The following is a 20,038-nucleotide window of genomic DNA, read 5'->3' on the forward strand; positions in this document are numbered from 1 at the left end:
TATGACCTCGAGTAAGAAGACAAACGAGAAATATATCATATGACACAAAGATTTAACGTGGTTCGGTCAATCGACCTACGTCTTCAAAGGAGATGAGCAATCCACTGTATAAATATGAGAGTACAAAATATAGAGAGAAATAATATCACCCAATTCACTAGAATACAAAGAGGTTCACGTATCACTTGTGTCCCACAAATTCTCTTCCCTAACAAAAACTCTTAAAGTCTCTAGAACTACATTGTGAATGTTGATTACGTTAGAAGGAACGAGCGTTTGTTTATGGAGTCTTAAGCTTTTTCTTACGAGAAAGGATTAGACAAATATGAATACTTTATGTTTTCCTTGTAGAAAAAACATATTTATATTAAGAAACTCATGACAAATATCCAACAAATCCAAACAGGTACTAAAGATTCCTTATCAACTCTTTTTTTTTTTACCACTAGACAGTGTCTAGCGCAGGGCCGACTCAACAAGATTGGGGGCCTAAAGCGAAACTCAAGAGAGGGGCCCTAATATTTTTTTTTTCATCATAAATACTTTAGTTTAAAATCTACTTTTCTAGCTTTTTTAGATGTGAAGTCATCAGTTACTATTTTATAATCGATTTGTTTTAATAATTCTTTTTCAATGGATAATATAGCTAATACATTCAATATCTCTTGAGACATTGTTGATCTTAAATAAGATTTAATCAACTTTAGTTTCGAAAAACTTCTTTCGGCCAAGGCAAGTTACATGACCTATTAACACTATTTTGTAAGCAATGTGTGTATTTTGAAAAGAATCAAGTCTTTTTATTTGATTGAATACTTTCTTTAGATCAATATCTTCTACTTGAATTATTTCTTATTAACACTTTTAATTCAAAAAATAAATAAACCATCAATATTAGGATAACTATTATGGGTTAGAGAAAGTTTAGGGTCAAGACAATATTTTTTTGAATTTTCATCATCTAGTGATCTCAAGTTACCACTAAATAAGAAATCATAAAAAAAAAAATCATATGCTTCAATTGGTTCAAATTTATTTTGAAGTGAAAAAATAGCTTTATCTACACTATATATTCAACTCATATGCAATTTTCTTAGTAGAAAATAGAAATCATAGCACCCATAGTACATATAATTTTTTTAAAAAAAAATAAGTAATTTTTTTTTCTAAAAAATAGGGCCCCCCAAAAAATATGGGGCCCCAAGCGATGGCTTTAGTGGCCTAGGGGTTAAGACGGCCCTGTTTGAGCCTCGTGGAAAGAAAATCAAGTTTCGTATGTAAATTTTTAGAATCATTAGCAAAAAGTGAATTCTTTCGGTTGATCTATTGCTTCATGTGTGTTTTTATAATCATAGTCTTGGAGTCTCTATATATATTGTACATATGTATAACATTAGTAGTTAGTAACTTCAGGTCAAAAATCTTCCTCAAGTCACAAAATTCAATCTTGCTGCACCTAGAAATTCTTTTGAGCTGATTATACTTTATCTGTAGACAATGTTATATAGGATTTATACATTGTGTGTGGATTGGTTTTCTGAATTGGAGTGTGCTTGTCCCAGTAGTTTGTTCAGACCATTCTCTTACTAAGACATTATGGTATAGGCTGGTCGGCTGGAGAATGTGGTCGGGTGGTACCATTCTCATCCTGGCTATGGATGCTGGCTCTCTGGCATTGATGTAACTACACAAATGCTTAACCAGCAGTATCAGGAGCCCTTTCTTGCAGTTGTTATTGATCCAACAAGAACTGTTTCTGCTGGAAAAGTTGAGATTGGTGCCTTTCGAACATATCCTGAAGGATATAAGCCTCCAGATGACCCTATCTCAGAGTACCAGACCATTCCTTTGAACAAAATCGAAGACTTTGGAGTACATTGCAAGCAGGTCAGCTTATTGGCATGAGCGCATGCACTCACATTTATGTTAAATCTAGGACTTCAGCTTTACTCTTGACTGTTAACTCACCAACTTTTCTCTTAATTTGCAGTATTATTCATTGGATGTTACGTATTTTAAGTCCTCTCTCGATTGCCATCTCTTGGACCTACTTTGGAACAAATATTGGGTGAACACACTTTCTTCTTCTCCTTTGCTTGGAAATGGAGACTATGTTGCTGGACAGATATCTGATCTTGGTAATATCATTGTTGCCTACCTTTTCCACTTTTTTTTATCATCATAATGATTTGATGCCTGGACATGAGTTTACACAATATTGAAACACCTCAAAATTAGTTGATCCCATTAACTCATGCAGCTGAAAAGTTGGAGCAAGCTGAAAATCAACTGCCCCATTCACGTTTTGGGCCCTTAGTGGCAGCCCCTCAAAGGAAGAAGGAGGTATTTTTTTGTTTTCTCTCAAGTCTTGACAATGCATACTCTAACTTACAAGTCTATCTCTTTGTTTGATAATATTAGTTTGACCAATTGAAAAAAGAGAACATTAGTTTGACAGTTCTTAAGTCTTGTGTTTGTTGAACCATTATCTTTGAATCTTTTTGACATGTGATTCCTATTTAGACATTATGAACCTAGGTAATATTTTGTGCTCACAGAGTGGCTGTTTTTGGAACTTTGTAGCTTATAGCATACTAGGCCTCTTGATTATATTTTGCTGGGCTATGAAACTGCTTACAATTAAAATGTGCAAGGATATACAAAGGGAACTAAATATAAATTTGCCTCCAATTGTACATGTTGATTTTTCTCTTCTCTTTTAAATGGTGAGAGTTTGCAAAACCGTATATACTGGAACACCTAATTCGTGCTTATGAAGTTCAACTAGGAGAAAGTTATGCAATACAAGAAGAAAATCGATTTGATTATGGATTAGGTTCATACAACTCTTAGCAATAGCTTGTGCTTGAAGCTCTTATGAGATGGAGAAATGGCCAAGATTGTATGAATGAAGAGTTCTCTTTCTACTTTAACAGAAGATATTGAAGAAAGGTATAGTGGACAGAGAAAAGTCTCATTCCCATGTGAATGTGTGTGAAATAACATCCCTAATAAAAAACTAGTTCATTATGATAATGTGTCAATATGATCTCATCTTAGCTATGAATGGCTTGGCCCTCTATTATAGTAAACCTGTGTAATAAAGACTTTTGTCAGGTAAGAGTGGTGAAAAATAATCACTTGCCAAATTTTGGATCTGTGAACCAGATCTAGGTGTAAAAGAGGGGACCTGCCATCGTTATTGAACTTCTTTGTTTAATACCAACAGGTGCCTGTGTTTTCGTCGTTACATTAGGGGTTTGAGATTTTTCTTTGGGGGGTAGGAGGGGGGAGCAGACACATATAAGTGATGAGAAAGCGGTCAAAGGCAAATGAGTGGAAAACAAAAACCCTATGATTATGGTAGCAACTAACCTAGTGAAATTTTGAGGATAAACTTTGTGATTACTTATTTGGTAAACCAGTCTTGTGCCTTGGGCACTGGTTTTCAGTCTTCATGTGTTCTTTCCACTTCCCTTTGCACATGCAATATTTATACAGAGGAAAGTAGATCCCAAAAACAATTAAACCAACCATTTCTATTCCCCCCATTTCCAAAGCCTATTTTAGTAGGCATGTAACCATTTTGTTCAAAATTAGTGGTGGTGGAAGTTACAGAATCCGAGAGGCGTGAGAGGTTGGTTATAGCGGATGTCAGGAGTGCTAGAGGCAGGACAAAGAAGTACAGGGGTATAGATGACTTCGCTGGACATAGCACACTTCCGGCTTAATGTGGACCTGATCCTAGAAAGGAAAGTTAGGATGTTGAAAATTAAGGTAGAAGGTTAGTAGTGTTATAGCACCTTTAGGTGGGTGAGGCGAGGGGGCTAGTCCCCATTTCTCCTACTAGCAGTATTCTTGTTAGGTACTTGGGTAGTATCTTCTACTTCGTCCATTTGTTACATGTTACCTTTATTGGTGGACAAGATCAGGGAAGTGAGATTGAGATGGTTTGGATATGTGAAGAGGGGATGCACAATGCCCCAATAAAGAAATGTGAGAGGTTTGTTATAGATAGTGGGTACGAGAAGAAGTAGAGTAATTGTGGGTACTTGTAGAAAGGGATGAGCTTGATAGAAGTACCAAGGTGAAGCCTTTCGCTTTCTTGGTACTTCAATACCCTTTTCATGTATGTTTTGTGAAGCATAACATCAGTAATTTACTGCGGTAGGTAATGATGTGCCATAGTGTTTCACTTCACTATTTGTATTTGCGCTATTGGGCTTGATTATGCCATAATTACCTAGTCTTGACCTGCAACTCCAGACTATGCATTGAATGCTATCATATTTTTACTTCAATTTTCTGTAGTCTTTTGTCCTTTATTTTTTTATCTTCCTTACTTTACTTGCTTCAGTAAATTGCAGAATACAACATGCATGGTACTAAACGTGTTGGTCCTTTGACTTGCAGGAAGAATCTCAGCTTGCTAAGATTACACGTGATAGTGCTAAGATTACTGTCGAGCAAGTTCATGGCTTAATGTCTCAGGTATACACTGTTGTATTCTTACATTAGTTGCATATCATTCTTTGAATATCCAGCAATGATTTGACAGTCGGATGTATTTATCCTTGGTTTTCAGGTTATTAAAGACATTCTTTTCAATAGCGTTTGTAAGTCAGGCAAGTCGCAGACGGAACCCTCTGATCCAGAGCCCATGATCGAAACCTGAAAAGTTTCATCCTATTAGTCCAGATGTAGATCTGTTTCTAGGTTTCTTTTGCAGTTAACATGCAGCTTTGACTCTATTATATGTAGGTCCAAAGAGGTGAAAGTTTAAGATGGCCACCCCACATATAAATTATCATTGCTGTTTAATGTTTTGAAGATTTTGCCAAATCTTTCACTAGTTCTTTTCCTTGTCTACCTTTCTTTTGTTACTTGGAGAAGTTCTGTAAATCATGAACCATCCTTTTTAGGAATGGTACTACCTCCATCTTGTATTAGATCGACATTTTCTATTTTACAGGGTGATTAAGAAATCATTAATAGATTGATCAACTTTACTATTTTGCACTTTGTTCATATTGATTAATCTCTTGAAAAAAGAAATTCTTAGATCTTCAAAATTTGTTTAAACTTTCTAAATGCTATATTAACCATAGGGGTAAAATAGGAAAATTTTAATTAATTTTATCTTGATTTAATAAGTGATCAAGTAATATATGAGACAAATATTTTTAGTAAGATGTCCATTTATTATGGAACGGAAGGAGTATAAAGATGGATATTCCTCTCTTGACCTCCAGCCCCTGAACCTTTGGAGTAGTTGGCTAATAGCAATGGACGACCGTTTTGAGTTCAAGCTTTGAATATGTAACTTTTGGAGTTATTGGCTACTTTTCTCCATTGTATGATTGTGGACATGTTCATATTCAAAGTAGAAGAATATATAATGTATTGACCTTGTATAATATTGCATGAAAGGCATTTATAAACAAATCTGAGTTAAATCGGATAACAAACTCAAAATTCGAACTACGGTAATTGAATAAATATTGACCATAGTCGTAGCCATATCAATTTGAGTATAATTTACTAAACCATCATTTGCCTTTATATTACTCCTTCTGTCACTTTTAATTGTCATGTTACACTTTTTGAAAGTCAATTTGATTAATTTTCAAAGTTAAATTAGATTACATTAATTCAATATTTTAAACAAAAAATTTAGATATTCAAAAATTATACAAAAAGTACTATAAATTTCAATTTTTTTGCTTATCAATATGATGAAAAAATACATCGTAAAATGTTAGTCAAAGTTATTATTGTTTGACTCTAAAAAAGAAAATTATGACAATTAAAAGTGGACGGAGGGAGTAATGTATAATATACATAATTATTCAATATTTTTATACCTTTCTATTTATTGAAAAAAGTTGGTTCTTTTGCAACCTGTGTTCTATTCCCTAAATCCTATAATATAATGTCTTCAATTAGGTCAATTTCTAATACACTTGAAACTAAAACTTGCTTTGAGCTTCTTAAGACTTGCAAATCCATTACAAAACTCAAACAAATCCATGCCCAAGTTATCATTCTCAATTTCCACAAACACATTGGCATTTTACACAAGCTATTAGCTTTTACCACTCATGATGATACAGACTTTAATTACGCCAAGAAAATCTTTAGTTGCTGTGAGAACCGAACATTGTTTATGTACAATGTAATGATTAAAGGGTATGTGAAAACGGGTCAATTCAAGAAACCCCTTTTCTTGTTTGATGAATTAAGAATACATGGCTTGTTTCCTGATAATTTTACTTACCCATTTGTGTTTAAAGCTATTGGTGAGTTGAAAATGGTGAAAGGAGGTGAAAAGATTCATGGGTATGTCTTGAAATCTGGTGTTTTGTTTGATAACTATGTGGGTAATTCTGTTATGGATATGTATGGTTTGTTTGGTTATGTGGAGAGTTTGAACAAGGTGTTTGATGAAATGCCTCAGAGAGATTCGGTTGCTTGGAATATATTGATTTCTGGATTTGTTAGATGTGGTAGGTTTCGGGATGCTGTTGTGGTTTACAAGAAGATGAGGGAGGAAAATGGTGTTAGGCCTGATGAAGCTACAGTTGTGAGTACTTTGTCAGCTTGCGCTGCGTTGAAAAGCTTGGAACTTGGTAGAGAAATTCATGGATATGTTGTTGAAGAGCTTGAGTTCAGCCTTATTATTGGGAATGCATTGGTAGATATGTATTGTAAGTGTGGATGTTTGATGGTGGCTAGGGAGATATTTGATGATATGCCAATGAAAAATGTGATATGTTGGACTAGTATGGTGTCGGGGTATGTTAATAGTGGTCAATTGGATGAAGCTAGAAAGCTTTTTGAGAGGAGTCCAGTAAGGGATCTAGTTCTGTGGACAACTATGATTAATGGGTATGTGCAATTCAATCGTGTTGATGATGCAATGGACCTATTTCGTTCGATGCAAATGGAGGGGATTAAACCTGACAAATACACACTGGTTGCTCTTCTCACTGGTTGTGCTCAGTTAGGAGCCCTGCAGCAAGGGGAATGGATTCATGATTACATGAAGGAAAACAGAATAACTGTTACTGCCGTTGTTGGTACTGCCCTTATAGAGATGTATGCAAAGTGTGGTTGTATAGAAAAATCGATGGAAATATTTGATGAATTAGAAGAGAAAGATACTGCATCTTGGACTTCAATTATTTGTGCTCTAGCCATGAGCGGGAACACTAGGAAGGCACTAGAACTGTTCTCAGAAATGGAACAAGCTGGATTTCGCCCTGATGATATCACTTATATTGGAGTGTTAAGTGCATGTAGCCATGGGGGCTTGGTAGAAGAAGGCCGCAAGTATTTCCATGCAATGAGTAGGATTCATGCAATTCAGCCAAAATTAGAACATTATGGTTGTTTGATAGACCTACTTGGTCGTGCTGGGCTCCTAAGTGAAGCTGAAGTAATGATATCTCAGATACCCAATAGAGACAATGAGATTATAGTTCCAATATACGGGGCTTTGCTCAGTGCCTGCAGAATTTACGGCAATGTTGATGTTGGTGAACGTGTGGCTGAACTGCTCATGGAGATTGAATCTTATGATTCTAGCACTCATACACTTCTGGCAAACACCTATGCATCTGCTGGCAGATGGGAAGATGTATTAAAGGTCAGAGGAACTATGAGGGATTTAGGTGTTAAGAAGTCACCTGGATGCAGTTCAATTGATATCAGTGGAAATGTGCACGAGTTCATTGTTGGACATTAATCCACTTGAAATGAAATATGATATTTGTTTGGTAGCATCTCTTAGCTACTTCTAGGTGCAAGTTCATACAAGTTTCTGACAGTAGAAAGGTTCAGGTGATTTATGACTTGATCTTCTTTCTCATTAGACTTGATTCAGTCTTTTCATGGTACTTCTTTTTCATCTTGCGTTTATGAGAAAACTTTTGATCTCTTGGATGTGGTCAATTTATTGAACATCCAATTTGGTGCTCTATTTACTCCATACAGGAGTACCACAAGCGAGATGGTCCGCAAAGATGGGTGAAAAAGCTCCAGCGCTATTACATTTCCACTGCAGAGTGGTTACAAACATGAAGTCTTTCCTTTCTAGCAATCTGGTTTGCTTGCGACTGCATTGGTTAATGATGGTCTTCAAAAGGTTTGAGTTGATGGACAGAGAATATGGGTCAGTGGTCAGCATTGCTGATATGTCAGGAAGAGTCGGATGGGTGGTTGAAGCAGATGTTTTTCCTCAGCGGTTGGGTGAGAAGGGTGATGTCTTGGGATTATCTGGATTGATACTTGCTTCCTACTGAGTTCATAAACATCTTGAACCAGAGAAAGTAGTTGCCAGTAAGCTGTGTGAAATATCAGAGTATGCAGAGGAAGGAAATTGGCTGTCCACCGCAGGTGTTAGAAGGGGAATGTGAGTGGGTTTGTAAAAGGAGGTTAGCTGTATTTGGATTGACATATCTGACTGTTCTAACTGTTTTATACCTAATGAAAAGAAGCATCCGTGTGCTGCTAATATGCTGGAAAACTAGTGATTAACATGAAGGATGCTGCTTATAATTCTAAACTCTAATCAATAGAGGGACTTATGTGGTAGCCAAATGTAAGCTTTTATTCCTGGACTAGTTACCTTTGTACTCGTGAGTCTGTTGAAAGGGTTTTGCAAAATGTTGACATGCTTCTAGTTAATTCCTGACCTGCTTAGAGCCCGTTTGGGTTCGCTGAATTCAACTTGCAAATATATCAAGAAGTCCTATATATGAGCCTTGCATGCTGCTGTGAAGACCTTAGAGATGAATCCTCACAGGGTCTATAGAACTTAGGCTTGAGGTATGCGATCATTTGGAAGAGGTTTTAAGATACCAAACGGAGGCTCATCCTGCTAAAAGAAGCTCCAAAACATTCTTGCTAGTCCCAGATAGAAGATGACATAACTTTTGTATTAGTGGTTTGTATGGGGGTGTGAGTACATCTGCCTTTCAAGTATAATGACACCGTGATAATCATCATTTAGAAATCCTTCAGTTCTCAGCAGATTTATGAAAATCAATAAAATCTCATGAGAAAGATTCAAGACAATAAATGACAGCAGAAGAGATGGAATTAAAGTCATGCTTATACTGGAAGTTTTGGCTATATTCTGATGATGCAGATCTAGAGAAAGATTTTCTGTGGAAAGTATTCATGGCACTTTCCACTCTACATCAAATTGAGAAATTGTGCAGACCCAAGGATAAGGTCTTCCTGTGATCTGACCTCTGGCACAATTGCATAAACAACTGTAGGAATGCCAAAGGAGATGGATAGAAGTCACAACGACCTAAGCTGGTTCCATGATGCGCTGTCTGTGGGGTGTAAGTCTGGCAACGTACTGGGAGGTGCTGGTTCCGGTCCGTTACCGGTTCCGTCTCGGTTCCGGCTTGTACCGGTTAGATCCGGTATTACGCGGGTCCGGGAGGGGTAACGGGACGGAAACCGGGATTTACCGGTTAGTCCCGGTTCGTTCCGTTTCGGTCCGGTTCGTTTTTGTTTTTTTTTAAATCTTAAATTTATATAGCCGTTGGGCAACGGGTTTTGGGCCCACCAACGGGTCTTTCACCCCCATAACTCCCCTTTACACCTCCCTATCCCCCAAACTTTTTTTAATACCCCAACCTTCTAAAAACTACATTTTCATCCTTTTTTTAAACTATAAATACCCCCAATCTTTCATTCTTTTCACTCACAAAAATATCTTCTACTGTCTCTAGTCTCTACTCTCTAATCTCTTATTTTCGTTAAAATTACGAATTTGGTCTTTGAAAATTGGAGCTTCAAAATTCAACTTTCAATTTTCGGCTTCCGGTCATAAATGTCTACTTTTTTAGTAGACATTTGGTACATTCGTTTCAACTCACTTTTCATTTAGTTATTTGTTTGTTTGCATTTAATTATTTATTTTGTGAGTAATTAGTCTCTACTTATTTAGTTATTTATTTGTTTAAAACTTTGCATTATATTTTCGTATTATATATAATTTACTCACTTTTTTATATTTGAATATGAATTTCGGTAAAAACAATGTTGACAAGGGTAAAACAACCATAGTTGATTCGATCACTAATTTATGGAGCTCAAAATCCAAGAAAAAAAAAACCGATAGTACTTTTCAATCTAAAACTAAAAAAACTTCTCAATTAAGAATAAATACGAATGATTATACGCATGTTGATGAAACTGTTTTTAATATTGATAGTAATAGTGGATTAGATCCTTATCATGAACATTTACAAAGAAGGTTTGGTAATTTTGATGAGGAATTACCTGAAGATGATGAACATGATGTTAATGATTATATTGATAGTTTTGATAATAATGTTGATGAATATGATGATGATGAAACTGAGCCACCGTCAGCTACTAGTCCCACTCCCAATCCCTCTTTCCCGGCTCCCGCTCCCTTTCGTTGTCCTGCTCCCGTTCTTCCCGTGCATCCTAGGACTAAGGTAGAACGCACTAAAAAATCAGTTGTGTGGCAATTTATGACTCAGAATGAAGATAAAACACAAACTATTTGTAATAAATGTAAACATAAAATGAATCATAAAACTGTAGGAAAACAAGGTGGGACGGGACATTTGAGTAATCATTTAATGTCATGTTGTTAAAATGAATTTTTGCATGCTAAATTGTAGCCAAAACTAAAAAGAATGGTACCACCTTTCCTGAAAATGTAGGAATAGAGGGCTCTAATATGGTCCAAACACAATTAAATCCTTCTAATGTTTCTGGTTCTAGTATACAACGGTCATATAGTAGAGAAAAAAACCTTGAAGAATTAGCTAAAATGATTGTTGTTATGGGTTTGCCATTTAGTTTTGCTGAAAATCCTGATTTTATTCATTATATTCAAATTGTGTATAATCCACATTTTAAAGGTTTTACTAGAAGTACAATTAAAAAGGCTATCTTTGATTATCAAGCTCAACATTTTCAATATCTTCGTTGTTTATTTTATTATAATAATTGTAAAATAGCTATTACTTCTGATATGGGCTGTAGTGTAAATCGTAATGATTATTTCACTATTACTGCACATTGGATTGATGAAAATTGAACTTTGCAAAAAAGAATTTTAGGTTATAAATGTTGTGAAATGCATAAAACCAATAGTTATATAGCTCAAACGATTATAGATGTTTTACAAAACTATAGAATTTGTGATAAAATAAGTAGTGTCACATTAGATAATGCTTCTAATAATAGAACTGTTGTCAAAATACTAAAACCGTCTCTTTGCCCTATTTATATTGATGGTTTTCATATTAGGTGTGTTGCACACATATATAATTTGATTGTTAGAGATGGTATAGCAATGTATAATGATGGTTGCATAAAAATTGAAAATGCACGTCATTTTATTTTTAAATGTCAAGTTAAGTCTAGACGTAGAGATTTTGAAAATCGTTGTCGTGAATTTAATCTTCCACCTAGAAAAATTCCAGAATCAGTGTGTACTAGATGAAATTCTTTATATGAAATGCTTGAAGTCGCTTATGAATATAGGAAACCTTTACAAATGGTTTGGAATGCTCATAATTCAAATATGACATATAGACTTGATTATAATGATTGGAATGACATAAAAGAACTTATAGAATTCTTAAAAGTTTTTTATTCAACTACAAAAAAAATATCTGCACTTTATTATCCAACTATTTGCTCTGTTTTACCTAATATTTGTGCTATTTCTAGTAAATTTTATAAATTCAAAAATAAACCAAGATTTGAAGAATCTGTTAAGAACATGATTGAAAAATTTTAAAAATATTTTATTCTTATTCCTCAAATTTATTTAACTGCTTGTTTGTTAAATCCACATTACAAAGATGAAGGTGCATTACGAATGGTTGATAAAATATATTTTAATTTGGATATTGATAGTGAAGATGATGAAACACATATTGTCAAGATGTTAAGGATAAAAATTGAAGCTAGAAAATTGTATAACTTGTATAATTCTAATATAATGAATGTAGTACATAATGAAGAGCCTCAAAGTTCTAGGAATAGATATAATAATGAAGATGATATTGATGATATGGTAGATTGTATTCTTGAACTTTCTCATAATGATAGAAATGATTTTGATGCATATATTAATCAAAATACAGAACCTACTACTATTGATTTTCTAGAATGGTGGAGCAATCGCGGCCAGAGATTTCCAAAACTTCAACCGGTTGCTCGAGATGTGTTATTTATTCAAGCATCTTCAGTAGCTTCGGAAGACGCTTTTAGTGCAACAAGATTTCAAATTGGAGAGCATAGATATTCATTAGCAGCAGATAGCTTGGAGATATCGGTACTATTTAGAGATTGGATTAATGGCGAGAAAAGGGGCTATGGTCGTCCACCTTTACCGACCAAATTTGAAAATGACGTTGATGAAATAATGCAAGATTTTAGTGACGACGGCATTGATGCAATGGAGGAACTAGCTAATCAACCAATTTCAAAGCATGTTACTAGAGAAATGTTAAATGATTTTAAAAAAAATTTCTTTGGTAGCATTAACTATTAAATTTAAATGTCTATTAGTATGAGTATCATAATTCGAGGTCTAATTCAAACAGAACCTTTCCTAGAAGGTGGTTGTGTAGATTAGATTTTTTAATACTCTACTAATAATTTGTAACTCAACTTGTACTATTTAATTAATATTAATAAAAGTATAGGCTACTCGCCTTAATTTTTTTATTATTATTGTCTTTAAATTTAACTTTTAAAGTGTGAAATTTAAACTTTTAAAGTTTGAATTTAAATTTTTAAACTTTTAAAATTTAAAGTGTGAAATTTAAACTTTTATAGTTTTAAAGTTTGAATTTAAATTTTTAAACTTTTAAAATTTAAAGTGTCAAATTTATAGTTTTATAGTTTTAAAGTTTGAATTTAAATTTTTAAACTTTTAAAGTGTGAAATTTAAACTTTTATACTTTTAAAGTTTGAATTTAAATTTTCAAACTTTTAAAGTGTGAAATTTAAACTTTTATACTTTTAAAGTGTGAAATTTAAACTTTTATAGTTTTATAGTTTTATAGTTTTAAAGTTTGAATTTAAATTTTTAAACTTTTAAAGTGTGAAATTTAAACTTTTATACTTTTAAAGTTTGAAAGTTTGTATTTAAAACTTTAAAAGTTCAAATTTTTACTTTAAAATTATAAAAGTTTTAATATTATTTGAGTATTGTTCTTAATTTTTTAATTTTAATAATTTTTTTTTTAATTATAACCGTTGGGACCCGGTTTCCGGTCCGGTCCGGGACAGGACGGTAAACTCATTTTTTTCTGGAATTACCGGTTCCGGTCCGTCCCGATCCGGTAGTCCCGGTTCCGGTCCCGTTGCCAGCCATAGTGGGGTGTAATTGAGAACCTGTGATGGACAAAATTCCAAGCTGGAGATTACATAAGAGCTGAAGGGAATGAGTTTCAGAGGCAACATCATTTTGCATTTTCTTGGCAATTTGGAATGAGACAGAATAGAAGGTTGTTTTCATTGTTGAAAGGAAAATATCAGATATAAGGAGTATTTAAAAATCTTTTTTTGTTTCAGTTGAACCTTTAGTGTAAAGAGAAATGCAAAACTTTTCAGCTTCTAAATGATTTTGTACATATAAAATTATTGTATATACCTCTTACTGCTTCTTGGCGACAAGTTTTGAGTCACTTGCTGTGTTATTTTACTGGTTTCTCATTTTTCAAATATAATCATGTCATTTTTCAAATATAATCATGTAATCTGGTTTTCATGTTCAGTGTTCAACCTCACTTATAACACGTTTTCTTCTTTTGAAATATTCTTCCAAGTCAATGTTGATCTGTTCTTCATCAATCGAGGAATAACAAATTCGGCTGCAAAAGGATGCATAAGATGTGGTTTCGGTGAATAAAACTTTCTTGACAAGCTTCACAAAAGATTTCATCCAACAGAAATCCCATGTAGCTGATTGATAAGTCGATCATACCATTTTACATAAATGAAATTTATATGTATAGAGAGATCCCCTACATTTATTGATAGAATAGATACTCATGGATAGAGGGATATCTCGTTGATTCTCAGTTTTGGGCTGGTTTCTGAAGTTGCATTGTGTCATTTAATCTTTATTAATGCAGGTATATGATGCACACACTGTATACTCTTTTCTACCTTGTGCAATGTGCATATGACCAAGAACTGTCACATGTTGATTTCCTGGCTAATGAAGGTCACTGACACGAAGATTTGCTAGTTTGGGAAATGCAATCAAGGAAATGGAGTTTTTGCTCTTGGCTGATTTAGGTAATGTTGCTTATGAAAGATTCTAGGATTTTTAATAAGTACTTTCCAATGTACCAAAAAAATAAAATGACTGAGAACTGTAACATTAAGGTGCTAACAAGGAAATAGCCTTGTCTAGCTAAGCCATTAGGGGGCCGTTTGACCATGAGAATTGTGAGTATTTGAAAAAAGTAGTTTTTGTTTTCAAAGTGAAAAATGATTCTTGAAAATTGGAGTTGGGTTTGGCCATGGATACAAATTGAAGTTGTTTTTGAATTTTTGTGAGTAGTTTGGAGTGAAAACAACAGTATTTTCAAATTCCTATGATTCCGAGTTGAATTCCGGATTTTTTCAAAATTTTATGGACCAACGTGTTTTACGGAGCTGAAAAAGAGAGAAAAAATCATGGCCAAACGCTAGGTCTTTTTCTAGAGCAAATGTTTGTCCTAATGAGAGCATACCAAGCCCAAGACATAATTTCAGCCAGCTAGTATCAGCTATATGTCTAAGACACCTTAGAGTAGACAAAAGATTTACTTAAGCATTATTTAGCATTATAAGAAGAGAATATTAAACAAATCGCTAGCACCTAGTTAGGGTGTGTAAACTTGATATCAAAGCATTGATTTTCTTGTGAGTCATGGACCAATGTCTTAATGGAATCTATACTTCTAATATGTTGTGCGCTGTTTCAATATTTTGTGATTCTGTGGAGGGATATTAGGTTTTCTTATGTGTTATTTTAGATTTCTTTCAATGTTGGTAAAGTCATGTCTAGAGCCAAATAAGTGTTAACTATAACTTCTTTAGGAGGAGCAGGAGATATCACCTCACCATAGATCAGTGAGATCCCAGCAAAGCTAAAGGAGTGATAAATTTGTTCAGATTGAGGCTTAGTCTCTTATTCCCCTGCTTCCCAACCAATAAGAAGGTGGAATGAATTTACTCTCACCCAATGGGATAGTATAGACAAACATATGATTGACGCTATTAAGTATCTTTCTTAAGAGGTGCAAAAATCTTAAACTACATAATAAGGACATTGAGGTCTAAGCTTTTCAGACTAGCCAAAAATGTTGTTGCACCCATGTCGGATCATCCCAAAATGCACTACCTTTGGGGGATACAACACGCAACCGACATCATCTTTTTTAAGAGTCTGAGCAACATAACATGAGGTAGAAATACAATGGTACTATACGATGTGTGATTAAATACCAAACTGTTGGCCCAAAGTTAGCAAAGTCTCTAGTAGTTCTTTGGCATCAGGCCTTTCATTTGGAGAGACACTTAAGCATTGCAGAGCAATTTCAAGCACTAGAAGCATTTGTTGATGAACTTGAACTGAATTTCCACTCACTCTGCTGTCAACAACTTCACCCAAATCTTCATGCTGAATTATCCACTTAGCCAACTCTGTTCCTTCACTAATTGCTGGTTTCCCTGTTAGAAGCTCAAGCATTATTACGCCAAAGCTGTACATATTACCGGCCTCAGTCACTTTCATCACATACGCATATTCTGCAAATACAAACATTACATGAAAAATCATTGACTTATAAAGCAGAGAGAAAATAAGCACTTGTTATTTAGTGAAGCTGGTATCCTGCATAAAGGAGAAAGAAATTCAATAAGTTGGTGTCGTAAATTCGATAGATGTAAAGTTCAATCACATTGAATACTTTCCTTCCCCTTCCTTCTATCCCGATCTTACCACTTTAAAAGACATTAACTATATGGAGTAACGTAGTCAGTTAAGTTTCCTACTGCTGATTTCAACTTATTTGAGACTCAAGTGTAGTAGTTGTAGTATTTGTTGTAGTAGTATAAGAACAGGAACTATAAATGGTCCTTAAAGTAACAAAAACTAAGAAAATGAAAGTTGGTTCGTGTTGGTTTATGGACGACGCTATATCTCTGTGTTGTAGTTATCATCCTACCCAATTAGATATAATTTCTGGTTTCAAACTCTCAAGATACAACAAACCATAAAGTTTCTTGATGAAGAATCTGACAAAGGGATTCTTGATAATCCTAAAGGACTCTGAATTGCCTTGTAGGTAAAATAGTGTGCAAAGTGAAGTGAGTGATTGTAAAGACATGAATTAAAGAACATTCAATAATTACTTGTTTAAGATTTGAATCACATCATCGTCGCAAAAGCAACGAAGGATCAGTTTACCTGGAGGAACATATCCCACTGCTACAGAAAATTGTGAAGAATTAAATGTGCTCCCTAGCTCAATATCTCCAATTAAGGGTTGGTTCAAATGTTTCATAAAGATGCTGCTTGATGAAATATGGAAGAGAATGATCTGATCGCTGAAGAGAGAACCTCCATGTAAGAGAGCCAAACCTCTACAAATGCCAACTACTATGTCAAAGCGACTTTTCCAGTCTAAAGTACTGTCATCACATCTTCCGTGAAGGAGGTCAAAGAGTGTTCCATGTTGAGGGTATTCATAAACTATATATGTAGTATCAGATTCCACAACACAAGCAAGGGGAGCCATGGTGTAGTTGCTCAGGTGGCCAATATTAACAAGCCCTTGTTTGAACCTTTCCAAGCTATGCAGGCTGACTGACCTGTTCTTCTTCTTAATTCTCTTGATGCAATAGTACACACCACAAGGCATCATAACCTTGTAGTAAGTGTAGAACTGGTTGCTTTGCATAACATTAATTGGCCTACAAATTGCGGTCATGGCCTTGGACAGTTTAATTTGAAACTGGTGGAGGCTATCACCAGTGATCCAACAAACCTCGGTTTGGTGCAGGTTAGTTGAAATAGCAATCACCACAAAAACAGCAATTGTTGCTACACATGCAATTGGGACAACAACTGCAACAACTATTGATGTTCTCTTTTTTGCAGCCGCTTGTGGTGGAGCAACTGCGGAAGGATAGATCAGATCCCCATTTCCACCTGTCTCAACACTGACAAAGTTTTCAAACTTTGGAACAACTCCAGACAGTTGATTGTTTGAAAGCACCAACCTAGTCAAGCCTCTCATTCCCGTCAGGTAGTCTGGAATCTGACCCGAGAACCTGTTGTAAGAGAGATCCAAAACTTCCAATGAAGTCAATCTCGAAAAACTACTTGGTATAGGTCCTTGAAAAAGATTGTGACTCAGATTCAAAGCAATCTGTAAACTCAAAGGCATATCAGGAATAGGCCCACCGAGTTGGTTCCCTCCAAGTTGGAGTTCTAACAGCACATTTAAGTTACTAATGTCAACCGGAATTCGACCACTTAGATTATTCGCCTGCAAATTCAAGTTTGTGAGATTTCTCAAACTTGATAACGAACTTGGAATGGAACCAGTCAACAAATTCCAGCTGAAATTGAGCCTCTGCAATCTGTTCAACTGTGAAATGTTACTTGGAATTTCTCCAACTAGGTTATTGGACTGAAGACTCAGTACCTGAAGATTAGAAATATCACCCAACTCAACAGGAATAACACCACTCAGCTTATTCTGGGCTAAGTTCAAAAGGGCCAGCTTTTGGCACTTCCCCAATTCAGAAGGAATTGGTCCAGTTAACTGGTTGTTGTCCAGTTCCAAGTAGGTCAAACTTTGAAGGCTTTCAAAGGAAGCAGATGGAAATGATCCATTCAAAGCATTTTGCCCCAATCTCAACCTGATCAAATTTATCGACATGTTTGAAGGAACAGGTCCCTCTAACTTATTGCAAGTGAGATAAATAAACTGCAAGTTCAGTGGAGATAAGAGGTCCTGAGGAATTGTACCATTCAATCTGTTAAAACTGAGGTCCAAATTCCTCAGGTATGTGGTTATACCAAAGGGTATATTTCCAACAAAACCATTCTGATTCGCAGAAAAATGTGTCAGCGTTTTGATATTCACAAGGGATTGTGGGATTGTGCCACTCAATTTATTGGCTGACAAGATCAAGACTTGCAATTTGGAAAGTTCGCCCAATATATTAGGGATTACACCAAATAGATTATTTTGAGAAAGGTCAATCAAAGTTAAGTTGCCAAAGTTCACAATTTGAGTGGGGAATTCACCTTCAAAAGAATTTGCAGAGAGATGAAGCTCCTCCAGAAGATTAAATTTTCCAAGACTGGTAGGAACTGAACCACTAAACATGTTAGAGCTAAGGTTCAAACTCTTGAGTGAATTCAATCCATCCAACTGCAAGTCAACTTTCCCCTTCAAGTCATTAAAAGAAAAGTCTAAAGACTCCAACTTTCCAAAACCAGTGAAAGTAGGCAAAAAACCCTCCAATTTATTCCCACTAAAGTTCAACAATTTCAACCCACTAATCCCCCCACAAAAAGTGATGAACTCATTTGGGATAGAGCTCAAAAAATTTTGGGAAACATCAAGAGACTCCAAAGTATCAATTTGACAAATAAAAGGCAAGAATTCAGAGCTAGAAATAGTGAACAATGAAAAGGTAACTTTGGTAAGGGAAGAATTGTTAGAATTGCAAGAAATCCCTTTCCAAGAACATGGGGTTGAGTTTCTATCAATCCCATTCCATGCAAAAGAAGAACCAGTATCATTCTGAAGCAGATCATAGACCTTTGTCATGGCACTAATTTGATTTGGGGGCAATTGGGAAAGGACCAAATGTAAAAAGAAAGACAAGTACAGAATAGAAGGAAGATAGACAAACATTGTGGCTTGCATTTGGTTTCAAGAATTGAACTGATAAACTTCAGTAGGCAGTATTATGCATGCACAAGATCCTAGTCATCATTATTAACAAAGCAGAAAGATCAACAGGAGACTTGAAAGACCTTTGACTCATGCAACAGTTCCACTACTATGATAGTTAGAACTCTAATCAGTTTGGTTAAAGTTTCTAAGAACAGCTTATTTTGAAAAGTATTTTTTATAAAAATGATTTTCAAATAAGTATTTTTGGCAAGAAGCAGTTTATGTTTGATCCAAAAATTCTAAAAACACTTTGAGCAGTAATTAATGTTTGACAAGCTTTTTAAAAATGCTTCTAAAGGGTTGTTTGATAGGATGTATTAGAATCTCTAATACATGTATTAAATATGATATTATTTAATCCTTTGTTAGTAAGATTTTCATCTTATGAATAACGAATACAATACATGTATTAGTTATACACCTTATTCAGTATTATAGGGTGTACAATTAATACATTGCAAATCATGGTATGAGTAATACAAGGTTATTACTATATGGATAAGCATGTTTAAAGACAAAATTGTCTTTGATACATTAAACCAAATAATCAATAAGAAATATTCTCAGTATTAGGCATATGTATCGGTCGGTTCGGTTTGATTTTGATGTATATCAACTTAACTTATCGATTATCAGTGTGTAGACATGCTAAATTGTTAAATAACCATTAAGGTATCAATTTATCAGTCGTTATCGGTTAAACCGTCAAGATTTCGCACTAAAAATCATTTAAAAATCACATAGATACAAGGTGACAAACCAAATGAATTATGCACATGAATTGACTTCATTTTGCTCAAAAGCAAGCACTTTCATGTTCTAGAATAACCGAGAGTATGAGACAGTTGAAGGTATGAAACTAAACCTTAAGTCAAGGACTCTATATATCAAATGATATATATTAATTTATTAATTTACTATCAGATTATCAGTGAACCCGTTAGAAAAAATCCCAAGCCGTTAAGAATGGATAACCCGATGCAAGAAATAATAATCAAAACCAGTACCGAAACCCACTAATTCAATAACCCATTGCGGCATTATCGATA

At 34.8% G+C, this 20,038-nt stretch overlaps 3 protein-coding genes across 3 annotated transcripts in view; 2 read left to right on the forward strand and 1 right to left on the reverse strand.

Moving 5' to 3' along the window:
* The window catches only part of LOC125845692 (COP9 signalosome complex subunit 5a-like), a 17,913-nt gene extending 12,898 nt beyond the window's left edge, over positions 1–5,015 (forward strand). The window contains exons 2-6 of the mRNA XM_049525234.1: positions 1,606–1,887; positions 1,991–2,138; positions 2,261–2,343; positions 4,414–4,491; positions 4,586–5,015. Of these exons, the coding sequence (XP_049381191.1) occupies positions 1,606–1,887; positions 1,991–2,138; positions 2,261–2,343; positions 4,414–4,491; positions 4,586–4,675 (681 nt within the window). The 3' untranslated portion in view covers positions 4,676–5,015. The remainder of the gene's footprint in view (positions 1–1,605; positions 1,888–1,990; positions 2,139–2,260; positions 2,344–4,413; positions 4,492–4,585) is intronic.
* Positions 5,016–5,932: 917 nt separating this feature from the next.
* On the forward strand, positions 5,933–9,351 carry LOC125845577 (pentatricopeptide repeat-containing protein At1g31430). Its single transcript, XM_049525112.1, has one exon. It carries the CDS (start codon positions 5,933–5,935, stop codon positions 7,745–7,747), a length of 1,815 nt encoding a protein of 604 aa, XP_049381069.1. The 3' UTR covers positions 7,748–9,351.
* A 6,006-nt stretch (positions 9,352–15,357) lies between these two features.
* Positions 15,358–18,947, reverse strand: LOC125845693 (leucine-rich repeat receptor-like tyrosine-protein kinase PXC3). Its single transcript, XM_049525235.1, has 2 exons — positions 16,481–18,947; positions 15,358–15,819 (listed from the first exon to the last, which is right to left on the reverse strand). The coding sequence occupies exons 1-2, from the start codon at positions 18,945–18,947 to the stop codon at positions 15,509–15,511; spliced, it is 2,778 nt and encodes a 925-aa protein (XP_049381192.1). The 3' UTR covers positions 15,358–15,508.
* Positions 18,948–20,038: the final 1,091 nt, after the last annotated feature.

Source organism: Solanum stenotomum, chromosome 11 (assembly GCF_019186545.1).
Source record: "Solanum stenotomum isolate F172 chromosome 11, ASM1918654v1, whole genome shotgun sequence".
In the NCBI taxonomy this organism is placed as follows: Eukaryota; Viridiplantae; Streptophyta; class Magnoliopsida; order Solanales; family Solanaceae; genus Solanum; species Solanum stenotomum.